At 37.8% G+C, this 17,089-nt stretch overlaps 1 protein-coding gene across 1 annotated transcript in view; it reads right to left on the reverse strand.

Moving 5' to 3' along the window:
• Nucleotides 1-17,089, reverse strand: part of LOC138104909 (dynein axonemal heavy chain 5-like) — a 149,567-nt gene that overhangs the window by 24,233 nt on the left and 108,245 nt on the right. The window contains exons 66-72 of the mRNA XM_069004235.1: nt 15,563-15,733; nt 14,763-15,141; nt 13,359-13,630; nt 11,314-11,478; nt 7,315-7,582; nt 5,272-5,393; nt 3,732-4,079 (exon numbers count right to left, since the gene is read on the reverse strand). Coding sequence (XP_068860336.1) covers nt 3,732-4,079; nt 5,272-5,393; nt 7,315-7,582; nt 11,314-11,478; nt 13,359-13,630; nt 14,763-15,141; nt 15,563-15,733 — 1,725 coding nt within the window. The remainder of the gene's footprint in view (nt 1-3,731; nt 4,080-5,271; nt 5,394-7,314; nt 7,583-11,313; nt 11,479-13,358; nt 13,631-14,762; nt 15,142-15,562; nt 15,734-17,089) is intronic.

Genomic DNA, 17,089 nt, shown 5'->3' on the forward strand with positions numbered 1-17,089 from the left:
TCCTCATTTTTCACATTTTTTCCTATATTCAGTTTTTATGTTTTACATTAGAATTGGTATATTGCAGGAAGACACTTCTAGAAACCAGTATTTACATACTCTGAATACAGAATTAAAAGGGCCATTTAATATTGTTTTACTTGCAAATCTAAAAACTCAGGGACATGGGATATAAGTGGCTGCACTGGTGCCAAACCAGCAAAGGTGCACTGATTTACACCACTTGGGGATCTTATCCCTACAACAGCACAAAGAACGCACTACAGACCTGATACCACATTTGAGAGATGGTGTGACTATAATACCTTGTAGGTAGATTCCACACAGGATTTAATGTTTTGCACACAGCAGTTTACTCAAACTAAATATTTAGAGCTGTAAAAGGCAAAAATACCAACACACTTTATTACACTCATATTCTGTGTGGAAGGAAATATACATTTGAAGATACACTCTTTTCTGCTTTTGCTCTTGCACAGTGAGGGCTTAATTGTTTGGTTTTGCTCTAGCAGATTTTGTGGCAGTGTTATAGCCCAAGCTAGCACCATGAAGAATATCTGCTATATATGTGAATGTAAATTGATGTGCTAGTCCAAGGGCTAACTTAAACATTGGAGCAATACTAACAAAGACAGGGAGACATGGGAGACAGCTCTGGTCCTATGGTTTTAGGCAAGTGATGTATGAAGAAAAAAGAAAAAAGAAACCAGTGGGTGGACGAGTTTTCTGAATGTCCTGTATATTAATCAAGGAGCCAAATCTCTCATTCTTTTTGATCCAAAATCTCCGGGAATGTTGTTTAAAAAGAGAATGTTGGATTCTGTCTTTCAGGGATTTTTAGCCTTATGAATCCTCAAAACCAATTGCTAAAGCTATACACTCCTCTGAAATCACTCCTCTATCATCCCCTCCTCAGCTGAGCATGGGAGAGAAATTATAACAAAAAATCCATGGTGTGAGATAAGGACAGGGAGAGATCAATCATCAGTTATCATCAGGCAAAACAGACTTGACTTGAGGAAATTAATTGCATTTATTACCAATCAAATCAGAGTATGATCATGAGAAATAAAACCAAATCCTATGAATACCTTCCCTCCACCCCTCCCTTCTTCCCGGATTCAACTTCATTCCCAAATTTTCTACTTCCTCCCTCTCACAGCAGCACAGGGAGACAGGGAATGGGGAACACGATTTGTGGTCAGTTCATCACATACTGTCTTCGACTCCTTCCTCCTCAGGAGCAGGACTCCTTCCACTCTTCCCCTGCTCCAGCATGGAATCCCTCCCACATAAGACAGTCCTCCACAAACTTCTCCAGTGTGAGTCCTTCCCATGGGCTGCAGTTCCTCCTGAACTGCTCGTGTGGGTCCCTTCCACAGGGTGCAGACCTTCAGGAACAGACTACTTCAGCATGGGTCACCTGTGGGGTCGTAACTTTGGCCAGCACATCTGCTCCAGTGTGGACTTCTCTCCTCATGGGGCCACAGGTCCTGCAGGAACCTGTTCCATCATGGATTTCCCACAGGGTCACAACCTTCTTCAGGCATCCATCTGCTCCAGTGTGTGGTTCTCCCTGGGCTGCAGGTAGGTCTCTGCTCCACTGTGGACCTCCATGGGCAGCGGGGGCTGAGCTTCCTCACCATGGTCTGCACCACGGGCTGCAGGGGAATCTCTGCTCCTGTACCTGGAGCACCTCCTGCCCCTCCTTCTTCACTGATCTTGGTGTCTGTAGAGTTGCTCCTCTCACATATTCTCACTCCTCTCTCGGACTGAGGGTTCATATGCATATTTTCATCCTTCATAAATACGTTGTCCCAGAGGCACTGCCACCACTGCTGATGGGCTTGGCCTTGGCCAGCAGCAGGTCCATCTTGGAGCCCTCTGGCTTTAGCCCTGTCATTCAAGGGGGAAGCTTCTGGCAGCTTCTCTCAGAAGCCACTCCTGTAGCCCCCCCTGCTACTGAAACCTTTCCATGCTAACCCAATACACCGAGTTCATTGCTCTCCTCAGAAGACAGTGTTCATTCCGCTTAGAGGATGAAATTTCATCAAAAGAGCAAGGACACAGCAAGCAGACCGATTCAGTCTTTCTTTCTTAACTAAAAATGGAAAAGGAATGAATCAAGGATACACTGTTTGGACCAGCACAGTACGCTTTGTGAAATTAAGAAGATTGAGAGATTAAAAGGTTAAAGATTTTCATAAGCAATTTTGACAGATTTTAGAATGACAGAAGAAAGTCATAGCTTTCTTCTTAACAAGTGAAAATGTGAAGGACAAAAAGATGTTTGCATTCCTGGACTTGCTCTTATTTACATAAAAGCCAAAGGTAAAATTCCCCTACCTCAAACCACATACAGACTTTTCAACAGGCATCAAAACACTTTAAAAATACATTGCAGCATTGTGAGATAGGTTCTCAAGTGCTTAAAAAAGCAGATCCATGAAAGCAGCACCTGAAATCTGATAGAGCCAAGGTTCATATGCTGATAGGAACCACTTCATGATCTGGACTCAAATGGATCCCACTGATGCATTATCATGTCTGCATTTACTCTCACTTGGAAAAGGTGCATCATTGCTGGTACAAATACCTTTGCACTCTGCTTTCACTACCTTCAGAGATTCAGAACTTTCCAAGCTTATTTTATGACCTTGGAAACTTCTCACCCTCTCATCCAGCACATTATCAGTAAGTGAAAACCAGTTTTTTCTGTTCTGTTCCATCTATTTAATTTTAATAGAACTTATTTCCAATGGCATTTATCAACTTAATAGAAATGAGACAAAAATCCAGACCGTACAATTCTGTTTCATTTTTCCAGAGGATTCTTTTCTGTTTCAGTTTCAACTAACCCCATCATATGTGCTTGTACTGGAGGGAGGAGAAAGTCACCATCCTCCAATCCCTGTGACCCCTGTGGTATGCACACATTGTGTTGTGTAAAACTGGGTACAACCAGGAGCTGCCCTGCACCCCACCCCATCAATTCATGGCAACATCCGTATCTTTCTGTTGTCAAAATGGAAAAAGCTCCTAATTATAACTTGCAAAGGGAGACCATAGGGGTTTTTTACTTTCATTATTTCTCAGATTGCATGTCTGCTCAATCCCATACAGAATTGTGAACTCACGAAATAGTTTGGTTTGGAAGGGACCTATGAGGGTCATCTAGTTCAAATCACCTGCTCAAGCAGGGTCAGCTAAAGCTGACCAGTCTTTCCAGGACAGAGTCAAATTGAGATTTCAATGTCCACAAAGATTGAGACTCCCCAATGTCTCTGGGCAAAATTCCAGTTTTATCACCTCCACTTTAAAAAGGGTTCACTTGTTCTCAGATGGAATTTCCTGTTATTTAATTTATGCCCATTGCCTCTTGTCCCTTCACTGGGTATTATCAAAAAGACTGGCTCCATCTTCACAGCATTCCAACAGGTTTTCATGCACATTGATAAGAGTGCTTGACCCTTGCTGTATCAACTTTCCAGCAGATAATTGGGGTTGTTAAAGTCCTCCATGGGGACCAGGGCCTGTGAATATGAGACTTTTTCTAATTGTTTGAAGAAGGCCTCATCTACGTCTTCCTGGTCAGCAGATCTACACTGAATACCCATTATAATGGTCTGCCCACTAATCTTGACCTATGCATACACGATTCTGAAAAAAACCCCACCTCATTAAGTTACTCATCTGACAAAATCTCTCTTTAATATATTAAAATATTTTACCTCTGGTGTATCAATTACTGGCAACTGTTCTATGTACTGGAGATAGTCTTCCACTGTGTTCCCCTTTGGAATAACATAATCTTTGTAGAAACAAAATTTCTCACTGAACATGTGCTCTCCAAACCAGACTCTTGCATATGTATTCAGCAGTGCCTTGTCGAGGTCATCAGTGACACGGCCACCATACTGCACTTCTCCAAGCATGTAGCGAACACAGCTCCAGTTCACTCCATGTTTATTATCCACATCATTCAAATGGTTCTGAACAAATTGCACACTGGCTGCGAGGTCTGCCTGATTAAATTCGTAAGGAATATTCCATCCCAATGGACCAAACTTTCGTCTTTCCTGTAAAAGAGTTGGAGTTAAAGGTAAAAGACTGATTGATAGTAATTGTGGAGAAAACTTAAGTGCAGAAGAATACATGAAATATGTTAAGAATGCAGTAGTCCAGCTGGAATTCTATTTCGTCAACTTTAAAAAAAAAAAATTAACACACACAATGCCGAACACTTGATTAATTATCTCCCCATACAAACAAGGAATAGGAATATTAACATTTTCACAAAGAAAAAAAATCTCCTTTTTAAATGCAGCAAATCTCTGAGTGTAGAACTATAGCTTTTGGATTTCAAAAATTAAGCTAGTGTTTGAGGCAAGGTGTCCAAATTCATCAGCCATGATTATTGTGTGTGGTCCTCCTATGGACTAGATATATTCCTGTCACTGCTGTCTCTGCATGGTGCAGATGGAAGTAGGAAAAACTGCTTCTTAGTGAATAATTTACAGACTCAGCTGGCAGTATATAGCTGTTAGGGCAATATCTGGTAATTGCAAATTTTTAATTTCCACCAAGAAAGAAGTGATACCAAAGTGATACAAAAAAAAAACGTACCACAGGCTTCTACTGGACCACAATATATCAGTGCATGGATGCCACAGAGCTAAATTAACCAGGCTCCAAATATAAACTAAGGATACTGCAAAATCTCTTGATAGGATGATGAAAAGTTGTGGTTAATCTATAAAGCACTTTCTTTAATGGAAGTCCTGAAAGTCAAGACCCAAAATCTACTTTCATTTCCTCCTACAGGTTTCAGAGCAGAAGGGATTTATATTCACTCTCTTGTATCTTCTCATTGTGAATGCAGCAGTTTAAGACTATGGTTTTCCAAACCATAAATTGTAAATTTCTTTAATAGGCTTTTATGATTTAAAATATTAGTAGAAGTCCAGTTAGTTGAAAGACAGATCACACAGTCAAGACTTTAATAGAAGAGTACTCTAATTGACCACTGCTTGATTGTCCTTTTTTTCCTCTGAAATATCATCTGTGTTGGAGTTACAGGACCAACATGAGCAAAATTTTAAGTTCTAACACATTTGCAGTAATAGACATATGTTGTTCTCTTTCTTATTTTACTTGTGTTAATTTGCCAACATGGGACTGCCCTTTAAAAATGTTTTTCATTTAATAACAAGGTTCATTAATAAATAAAACATGGATTTACGACAGAAGAAAATAAATATATTCTTAAACCTGAACAGTTGTGTGAAGGAATGCTACAGCATATAGCAATGGTTTCCACTGTGGCATTTTGCTCACATCTAGCAGATCCTGAGTTACAGCTGAGTATGTTCGTTTCAAGCCAGCTTTCACACCTAGAAAGTATAAAAATGCAATACATTAGTAAAAAAAAATATGGAATCCATAAATCCAACCTGTTAAGCATAATTCTCTATTCTAATTTGCAGTATCATCTTACTTACATCTTCAAATAATATCTTAGAATCAATTACCTGTTCAGCTGGTCATAGCAGGCAAACTTCAATAACATTTTTTTTTAGGTAGATAGTACAACAAATTAATTTCAAGAGTCTGGAAGGAATTGAAATTAAATAATTGTATTCTAATGTTCCCAATAACAACTGAAACATTAAAAAAATATTTCGCAACTATATGGCAATGAAAAAGACACCTAATATCATATGAAATATAGCACTGGTATCCAAGAGTTTGTTTTGATATTTACTTATAATATGAGATTTTAGTTTTACTTAAGATAATTTTGTTTAGATTTGATTCCTATAAAAATCTCGAAATTCTGTGTGCAGGTTCTCCATCTGGCCTACAGGCACCAAGGTGACAGAGATGAGAACCTAAATTCATAGTGCAAATACTAATACTTGGGGAGGTTTGTTTGAGCATTGACATTTCATATCCCAGGAGCAGCTTCAGGCAGTTGATACTGATACAGTCTCAGCTTCCATGGAATACATAAGCTTGACTACTCACAGATGTTTTCAGGCAGTGCTACTCAAGCATCTTCTGCCTTGGGCAGACAACCTGAGCATGAGTTACTGACATCAGGTCCCTCTTATGATACCTTCCACCTAATCAACATCACACGAGTCTAGAAGGACAGATTTCAAGTGCAGGGAATAGACTGTCCAAGTCATCCTACTTCCTATGACAAAGTACAATAAAAGTACTTTGCTTTGTTCATATTTCACAAATATTCTGTAGAACAATATTCAAACAAATTGTTTTTCAAAATATTGAAAAGGTATCATAAGAGGGTTCCAAAATCAAACAAAAGTGTATTATCATATTGTGCTACCAGTGTGGCAGGACAGTCTTAGAAAACTAAAACTATCTATATTTCATCTTGACTTAAATTTTTACACTAGGCTTTTTTATGTCGCTAAATGCAAGTTTCAAATTTGCTATAACTTGACTTCTAAAATAGCCTCTTGGAACTACAGGTTGTTACCATCAGAATGATTAGGGGTGGGCCACTGTGCAATAAAAAGATGCTGAGTTCTGAATTTAAAAGGGGGAGAGGAGAAGAGGAAGAAGTAAGAAATTTTTATCAGCAGACTATCTCCTTTTGAGATGGAGTATAAATGCTGAAACAGGATGTATTTCATAAGATCAAATATTTTGTAGACATCTTACTAATGTTCAAAGGAAGCTAAATACTGAAATAAGAGGTTTAAATGTCTGAAGCTTTAAATAGGACCTTGGATAAAAATTCTCAGCTCCTACTGACATCATCAGCTTGAATCAGTGGTAGCACATATATATAAAGGGCATATTTATTTATTTATATGCATTGATAAGATACCCCTTCTCTCCTCAGAGTTTAATAATCATCCTCTCCTCACATAGTATGTTCCCCAATCCCTTCAGCATGTTTGTGGGCTCTCACTGGACTCATTCCATATCTTTCCTGCACTCCTATTAATATAGAAACATGAGTCCAAACTGCCAGTTAAGATGCAGATCTCACATTGTGCTTCTGCACATAAGCTACTTAGGTTAGGAAAACTGGGGGCTTAGAGGCCCAGAAAACATGAGACGAACATCTGAATATGAGGAAACATCCTGGAAGTGGGGAAAGATTCTGGACGTAAGGAGGTGCATGGAGGTCCAGAAGACCAGGGGATGCCCAGGGACACAGGTCAGTATTGTCCAAGACTGGCAGCTGCAAGTAGCTGCACAGTGAAACCAACATTACTTTCTGCCCAACCTTCCTGGACCAGCAGTGATCTCTCCAGTGGGAAGGGAAGTCATTCCTACCTTGAGGAGGTTCATTGGTAAACTTTATAGAGGACTGTAAAAGATTAATAGGAAACTCTGGGTGAGTCTCTGTAGTGATCCAGGTTCTGAAATCTTCACTCACAAACTCTTTTGTCGTGACAGTGTCCATTAATTCATTAAGAAACTCCAAGCCAAGGTGGCAGTTCTGTAGAAGAAGCCATCCTCCATCTTGCATGCACTGATTTAACAGGTGCCTTGCATGGGATTCCTGGCCCTGACCCATTGAAATGGCACGACATGGAATGTTCTAAAGGTAAAAAAGAAAGTTTATTTTGTATGTAGTTCCTTAGAATTATACACAGGATGTATTGGTTCCATAGATCCATGTGTAGTGATATTCTGCCACAAAGAAAACCATCAATCTCAATGGAGACTGATTATATTAAAACAGAGTAAAAAAAGCAACACAAACAAACAAACAAACAAAAAAGTAAAACCCTTCAAGTTCTTCTTATCTTCCATCTGTTGGAAGAAAACTACACCCACTGGAAATAATATCTTTTTGCTGGTCTAACAAAATCTATGGGATAAGACAACTGAAACACTTTTTCAGCTTTTTCACGAGTTTTCCAAATAAAGCAAGACATAAATATAGCCTGACCATTCTTTTTCCTGTGATGTGGACTATCTTGAGATGAGCAGATAATAATTAACGCACAGTGTAAACCCAGCATGTCTGATGACATTTTACTGTCTGAACATATTGCATTTAAAGGAAAACTGTTGGTGAATCAGGTAGGACAGGAAACATTGGTTCACATTTAAGCATTGCTCAGGAAACATCCTGTATTGATAAATGGCAGCTGTGGAGCCACTGATTCAGAGGATTCTAGTCTGGTGATCTGCTAGCTCTAGCAGATCTTGAGCAGATCTAGATTCAGAATAGACAAAGCTTATAAATGCAAACATTAGAATTCTGGAAGTTTATGGTCTCTTCTCCAGAGGCTGTGGGAGAATAAAGCCAGCTGTTCAGAAAACCAGAGGATGATACAAGCTGTCACAAGGGGATCTGAAATAGATAAGCCTGACATCAGGACCACACAGCTCTGTCAGTAACGTGCAAGCAGATCCTCTCGTGCTTACTGTTCTTGTTACTCTTGTTCTTTTTAAGTCTGGCTCAGGTTGTCTGCCTAACTCCTGCCAGGGAAAACCAGAACTATCAAACCCAGTTAAACATATTATTCTCCATTCGTATTGAGGGCAAAAGAAGAGATGAAAAGACTTTGTTTCATGGACAGTTTAATGTTCAAGACCTGCAGCTGAGTACCCCTCATGCAATGAGCGATGAGCTGCATTATCAATCTGGGCCTGCCTTCAGCTGGCTGAGAGCTACAAAGGTTAATCTTGACCTGTACAGCTGCTCAGACTCTCTCACTGTGAAACAGAAGAGAAGGGAGACATCCACTCCTAAACAGCATGGAGGAGGCTGCCCTACTTTTGCAGGAGAAGAAGGTTAAGCATATGGACACAAACTGTGCTGGGTCATTTGGCCTTAGGGTCAGAGCATGGGCCCTGACCGGATTTTACAGAACAGTATAAATACAGCTGCTGTATATGATCCCCCATATCCTGGCAAGATTTAAGGAGACAAGAATGCCAAAGATAAGAAAGCAGTTAAACTCTACTCTCAGGTCAGTGAAACCTGAAACTGTAGCTAAAAGAAGCAAGGCTGAAAGCCTGTGAAGTTGGCTATGTGCCAGAGGACCAAAAAACTTCCCCTTTTCTAAGATGCATCTGAGTACAGCTAGCACCCCCATAAGTCAAAGACTATGACTACCCCTGCATAAGAGTGCATAAGCATTCAGCAGGTACATTATTCCCTAACAAAGCATCTTCTCATCATTTGCTCTTCTCATCAATGTTACCTCTCAAATGCAAATCATTAAAGGTTATGGAAACATGGAGAGAAGGAAAAAATATTTTTCATTATGAATTGTCCTCATTTTACTCATTCTGAAAGAACTCTATCAAAATGTCTGCATAGAAAATGTTTCTTTCAGTAGTGAGTCATATCAGCATATGCATGTCATCTTAATACATTACTATACAGATGAAAATGCTGGCATTTTAGTCACCACAGTGGCCCTGATAGTTCTGTTGAAGTTTCTGTGCACCATTCCCTGAAAGAAGAAACTATCTCTACAATTAAAAAAAAAATCTGATATTAATGGAGTCAAAGTGCTGGCTTAAGAAATTTCATTTTATTCCTGAAACTTACATTTTCACTCCCTCTTAGAGTGAAAGTAAAGGGGGGCAGAAATGAAATTATTTTTAAGATAGGGCTCGTTTAGTTTATAAACAAGGTTATATAGCTCAGTAGCCACAGATACTGTTCTCATTTCTTTGGGAGAAGGCCACCTGAACAACTAAATTTTAGAGTGAAAAATACATTCTGGACACAAATTTGAACATTACCAACTGCAGAAAACTGATTTATGCTGTTAATATCATACTTAGAGGTACCATCAGAATTGGCAATCCATTTTAAGACTATAAATCATGACTGTAAAAGGGAAATCATTGAAAAAAGAGGCCCAAGTTTTTTACCATTAAGAAGAAGAAAATCCCAGCACCATCACCACCCCCCTCCAAGATCAGATCCTTGGTACAGCTAACTTATATTAAAGATTTAGTATGTAAAAAACCAGAGAAATCCCAAAGAAAGACAGGAACTAAATACAATTTGTTGACATACTAGCAAGCTAAACACAAAGGTCCCTGGCAAACATTTCTGAAAACTAAATTATTTCTAGATACATGTTTCAAAAGATAAAGAACTGATGAAATGCTCCTCAAGTTCCACATTGTTATATACATTTTTTTTAAAAAAACACCTGTGTTTGTATTTTTTTCATGGCATTTGGATGGCTTTTGTAAACTTTGAAGGTTTCTATATGCTGCATGGTTAGGTCTTTACTTCAAGAGATTAGAAAAGGACTTTACAGTTAAACAGTGTTGTTGACTTCATATTTACAGGTGACACTAGAGTTGAATTTCAGGTTATGATGGCCTAGCTGACATTGCCTTGTTCATAAACCATGTGTGAATAAACAAGGCAAGCCCTTTAGCTCTTTTGCAACTGCACTTTCCATTTCTTCTATACACATTTCCTGAAAGCATGAAAATATATTAAGACTGTCCACTGCAATACATTTTGGTCTGACAGCAGACAAGGATCAAATTAATGACTTCAGATTTAAGATTCCTAAATTTAAACACTAAGTGAGAGGTCATAATTTAAGCCATCTTCAACACAGACAGACAAATAAGGGTCCTGATTTTCAAACAGAACAAGCATCTCCACTTTCTAATTGATAAGCTAAATTGATTTGTGGGTCCTCCCCACTTTTGCAAGTATGTCTTACTTAGTGTATACTAAAATTCTGCGCCATTAAATGAAGATGCATTCTAACAAGGGGGAAAATTTATGGAGGTCTACTGTAAATAACATCTTCTTGGGAAAATTTTACATGCGTCTACATTGTGAACCATAAAACAGTGCACAGAGCACCTTAAAGTGATGCTGTTCTGTAGGAAATGTTGAATGTCTCCATCAAGTGCACAAACTGAATGCTAGGGTGTTAAAATTAACTTCTCTTGTCACCATATTTATGATTTTTTTCTGTATCTTCTTGTAATCATCATTACTGTCAGCTCCTACAGTGAATGCAACACAATGTAAACTACAAGCGTTGCTTTGTTCTCATAGCTCAGTACTTTTCCTGATAGTGGACTATCATAGTCTGCTGGATAAAGATGGAGGTCTCATTGCAATCAAACAACTGCAAAAAGCAAGACTGCGACATTTTTACTTCTTATTAAATGCATTTTGGCTACTGGTCAAAAATTAACTTCCAGAGAACACTAGTATGAATATCATTATTTGAACTTCTTTAAAATGTGGCAATACTACTTCTAGTGCAAAGAAGAGTTAAAAATATCTTTATCAGATCTAGAAAACTCATTTTAGGAGGATACCTTTGATTTTGCAAGACGTTCTATATTTTCAGTGGGATCAGACCCCACTGATAAAAGGCATGTCAAAGGTGTTCGACAGTCACTTTCTGTCCACATTGCTTCCATTTCAAGAATAAATCCTTCTGCATATTTCCCTCCAAGAGATTCTGCAATGTAGTGACGAGCCTGGGAAAAAAAGTTACCAGAAAAAAAAAAATATATTTACTTTTTTTAATTTAGCATTAATCAGTGATGTGGAATTTACCAACACCTGCACTGGAAGGCAATGATTGTCTAAGCTTTAATTTTCAGCTTTGGCATAACAAAAGTTACAGCCCACAGGAAGCAATCATTGAAATTCTCAGACAGCAAACTTTGAACAAAGAAGAGAAAGAATTCTGCTCATGGAACAGCCATCCTGTGAACACTGTTGCTAGAACATGCTAAATGGGTTTTTTTAAAGAACTGAAAAAAAAAATCCATGCAGAATAGATCCAGTGTCAGCTCTGAGGACAGCCCAGATATTGCCCCTAAATTACTACCTGCTAAAACTTGGTGGATAGCCAAATAAAAGAGTTTCTCTATACTAGTTCCATTCTCATCTCCTCTAAGTGTGCATTGTTGACACTGTCTCTACAGCATAGTGGATTAGACAGATCTTTCATCTGACCCAGTTACAATCTCCCATATATTTATTGGAACTTCAAACAAATTCTCCTGTCCAGTGGGTTATCCAATTCAAGTCTCTTAGGCTGAATATCTATTTCTACAAAACATAAACTCAGCTCAGACTTGATCCTTAAAGGTCAAACCTTCCTTATGGCTCTATTTTTTTTCTTTTCACAGACATTTTCTGAAAGAACTTCTAAAGATATCCTAGTGTATGAAATTCTTTTCTGACTGAGGCAATTTCCTAGCTATGCAATGACTACCACAGTTTCTGAGGCATGTATGATGATGAGAAGCACTGAGGAACAAAGTGAACTGAGGAAGATGTCAATTGCAGAAAAAAACCTCTCAGTCATCCCTATTACGTAATTCTGTCCTAGTGAAGACAGGTAAAATTTCTAATACTTGGGAAAACACAGTAGGAAAAGAAGAGATAAAGAAGAGAGTAACAAAAGAGATACCCTCTCTCCTCAAAAATTAAAATAATTACTTTTTCTTGAAACCATTGTTCAGAGGCATTCTTTTTCAGAGATAGTTGTGCAAGACAATAATAAATAATTGATAAATAAGCTGATAGATAAGTGTTGATAAATAAGCAGTAGCAGCTTTATTATTTTGCTCTGTTTAAATTATGGCAGGTGGAGCTCACCTACTTCTCTCCCACAGGAGCAGAAAATGAAAAAGGATGGAGCAAGCCTTGTTGAAGAAGAGGTCCATGAAAATATGGTGTCCCCTAAATACAACACAGATACTGTCACAGCATGTAACATGTAAAGTTGAGATATACAGGAAAGAAAAACTACTATCCAGTAGAGAAAGAAAAAAAAAGTGAAAAGAGGTTACTCATAGGCTCATATGTCTCTTTTACACCTACATAGAGAAGAAAAATCAAAATATCACAGACTGTGGACAAACTGCTAGTCTACTGCAGTTTCTTTTATGAGATTTGCCATGACACAGCCTTAATTATTACTTCCTCAGTAGAGAGGGTAAGTAAACAGTTTATCTGCTGTTTTAGTGCACCTGTCATAAAAGTGAATTGTTCTTTTTCCACCTCTTCTGTGAAAAAGAATAGGGATGTCTCTTTTGATTCTCCAAAGAAATGCAACTTCTTTACACGTTTCATGACTCTGCTTTGAAAGCACCATACAAAAAGAATGGTATTCTTGTAGCTTCAACTCAATTTGTTTCATCTTCTGCTTCCTAGTTCATTGCAATTAAATAAATTAGTGTTTTCACACATATTTTTAATGAGCATTTCAATATCTGATTTTTCAAAATAGCTCACTCTGCAACAAATATTATGGTAACAAGAAATTGAGACAACATAAGTTTGGAACTAGCAGTTCTTTAGGAGATGTCACATGGCATAACCATTGTACAAAAGTGTATCTTACTTGGGCAATGGTGTGATCAGGGCACCAGCTATGGACAAGGAGCAGTTTATGGAATTGATCCAGTAAGATGTCATAACCATCAGGAATAACAGCTTTTTCAGGAGCTTCCTCATCGAACCAAGCTTTCCAAGACTTCTCATTCTTAACAATTTGCACCAGAAGTTGATTGAAAGGGTACAAGCTAGATAACTGCACAAGATTGAGCCATGTCGTGTCAAGGATCCACTTTTTTGGTTTTGGTTCCACAGAATTCATATCCAAGCTGGCACCACCTGCAAAGTGAAAAGTATTATAGAGAAAACCAAACATTTTTAAACAGAAGAATGACAAATAATAAAAAAATACTTATTTATATAATTCAGGGAGTAACATTTTATGTAAACCAGGATACAGAGACCTACAATTTGCATGGAAGAATCATTTAACAAAGACCTATTTGGGAAGTGGTCTCAGTTCCTCCCAAAGCTGATACCCCACTAATTTTTGTGCTGCTTCTACTCCATCTGCAGAGTTGGAATAAAATATTTCTACCTAAAAGGATACTCAAAACTAGTTCTTCATACCAGACGTAGAAAGGACCTCTGGTTAGTAGAGCCTCCTTTCATCTATACTAAAGAAAAAGAAAACACATGGTGCATTCATTTCCAGCACTGTGCAACGTCAACAGCCTCTTAGCTCAACCACCACTCAGCCTCACACCCATTTGCACAGCCAGCACAGCTGAGCCACAGCTGAACAGTTACGCAGTGCTTGCCACACAAACTGAGATATTTGGATGCCAAGCACCTGACTGTACTTGTCTTTGTACCAGGTTGCACTTATCTTATCTTGGAGACAGTGAGGTCAGCCCCCATCAAATTTTATACATCTTACTAAAATTTTTCTTTGTCTTTGTGTCTGAGTAGTGACAAATAGTGGTGACATAATGCAATGCAATATGAAAGTGTTTTACAACATGTAACAGACTTCCACTTTTTTGTGCTGATACTTAAGGCTGGTGCAGAGTCCTGATGCATTTACATGCCTGCTCATCAGCCATCAAGAGAGCTTTTGCTTATTGTCTACAATCTCACAGACACAGATATGTGGCAGCTTGAGAAAGAAGCAGACAGTAGAGACTATAGGTTCTCTTACAAAGTAATGGACTTAATTTTTTCCCATTTTGCAATGTATAACAGTTAAAATAATCCTCATCTAAGCATTGTTTTGATTAAAAATAATCTATATTGCTCTTGTTTTAGAAAATGTGTCTCTTAATTCTTTCTTGGGTTGCATATGCTTTCATTCACCAGTTAAAAACCAGTAGATCCACAGGATATAACACATTATTAGTGCAAATACTGCAAAATCTGAATTTGGCAGTTTACAAACATATGTAAAGAGGAACATTTTCAGAGAAATTACCTTTGATCAGTGTCTCAAACTCAGTGTGTGAAATTTTCTTCGCCTGCAAGTCAATCTTCAGTGCCAGCAGCAGTGTGAACAGGAACCTGTGATCTTCATACAGCCCTCGAACTGTGTACTTGAAGACTTCGTAGGTGAGATGCTCAATGATATAAAGTACCCTTTTTGCTGTGATCTGAGATTTCCGAGATCTTTCTACTGAGAGGTCAAAAATGCCAAGGAACTGCCGTAAGGATGTTTGGTACATGGCATTAACCAAGCTCATTTCCACGATTAGGAAATAAAGGATGCTACCACGACCTGCCACGGGCCGATACTCTTCACGTGCAGTATTGATTTTCACCTCTGTCTCCACTGCTGTGTTTAATTTTTCACTGACCTTAAAATTAATGGAAAAGACCATGAAGATTAAATTGTATTACTTGGGATTTATACTACACAGGAAAAAGAAAAGGTCTTGATTGAGATCATAATAGTATTTTTAGTTGAGCTTTGCTTCCTTCTGTCATTGTTTTAACACAGGCATCGTGTCTTCATGTGTTCCAGCTCCTGTCACAATGGGAATTGATTCAAATTTAGAACTGCAAAACATGCCTGGAACATAGAAGAGTACCCAGGTAGCAGTTTAATTTTGGAATTTTTTACAAGGAAAATATTAGTGTTTCTACTATTTATTTGTTAAGAAGTCAGATGTTATATAGAGGCTCAGAATGGAAAAAAAACCCAGAAATGAAAATCTATATACATACAATCTCCAAATTACGATTACAGAATGTATCATCAGTACATTCATAATTCACCTCTTCTGCTGTTGTTTTAGTGATCCTTAAGACTTGTATCAGAGACTCATCTTCAACCAACGAGCCTTCTGTACTGGTTAGACGGTACAGCAGGTTATCTTCAAGCTCCTGCATTTTCCTCTTGTTGGATGTCACTTGTTCCATCAGTTTGATTCTTTCTGCTTCCAGTTCCTGTATTCAAGAAATTTGCCTTAAAATTTTTAACATCAATTCAAAGAAAGGCTCCTTATAAAGATAGAAAACATGGGATTTCATGCATGTCAGATTGGGGACTTTGCTGCCCTTTTCATAAAATACAGAAATATTACTAAAATTTCTGTACTAAAATAATTTATATGCACACTGAATATATATATTAAAATAATTTATACTGCATTTTTTTTATTAATGCAGCATAAATGCTGGAGAATGAAAACATATCAGAATTACCAGGAAAAGCTTCCTCCTAGTAAGGTGCACAAACCACTAAAGATAGTTTCCAATAGGGAGTGATAAAAGCCACATTACATTGAGTACTGAAAATTAAATCAGATAAAGGACTGAAAGATGCTTTGTATGGATGGATTTTACATTGTGAGCAAAGTTGACTGGATGACCTTTTCCATTTCTAATTTCTACAATTCTGTGATTTTGAAAGATACAATGCTCTACTCCTTATAAAACAGGAAGTGTTACAATTATTACCTATGTCATATGGATTTTTGTGCCCTTTCTACAAGACAGACAATGACAAGAGAACAAAGGCAGACGAGTCAACACAATGCCAAGTGAAATGAGGCATCTAGACTGCACAGTCTACACAGCTCAGGGATACCCTTGCTGCCTGTCTTCATCATAATCAGTAAAGTCAACTTTCCTATACGAAAGAAAAGGGTGGTTAATAATAGTCTATCTACACCTATGGCTTCAGTTTATTTTCATTTTTGTCAACATGTCAAGCTAAAGAAAACGGAGATGTACAGAGTTATACAGTACAGGAGAGATTCTCCTGTATTTCAAAGAAGTGACAAATTTCTTTATTTTCACAAACTTCTCATTTGGAAACCTGTTTGAAATATGTTCTAGAGGTACAGAGTGTAGCTCTGTGGAAGCTACAAGTAACTGCTTCCCAAAAGAGGGGAATGGCTTAAGCATCAGTAATTCAGCTTTCTACATTTACTCCTCTTTCTATACCATTAATGCAAAAAAATATTAGAATTACACAAAAGGAATACTTCCACAAAACACTCAAAAATACATTTAACTACATGCTTAAATTCCACATAAGGATGTGCTTGTCCAAGATCAGACACTTTACCCATACTATTTGTAAACCTTTAAAAGGCATCTTTCAGAAAATCAGCAAATATACCAAGTGCAAGTTTTTGTTTGCAAGGGAACTTCACAACCATATTTGTAACATAAAAATACCTGTTCTGAACAAAAATAGTGGCAGCAACTTCATTATCAAAGTACAAAAATATGCTGACTTTTTTTATATATTTACAGGATCAACCTATAAAGCTGAGAAGAATAAACACTTCTTTG

This window comes from Aphelocoma coerulescens, chromosome 2 (assembly GCF_041296385.1).
Source record: "Aphelocoma coerulescens isolate FSJ_1873_10779 chromosome 2, UR_Acoe_1.0, whole genome shotgun sequence".
In the NCBI taxonomy this organism is placed as follows: domain Eukaryota; kingdom Metazoa; phylum Chordata; class Aves; order Passeriformes; family Corvidae; genus Aphelocoma; species Aphelocoma coerulescens.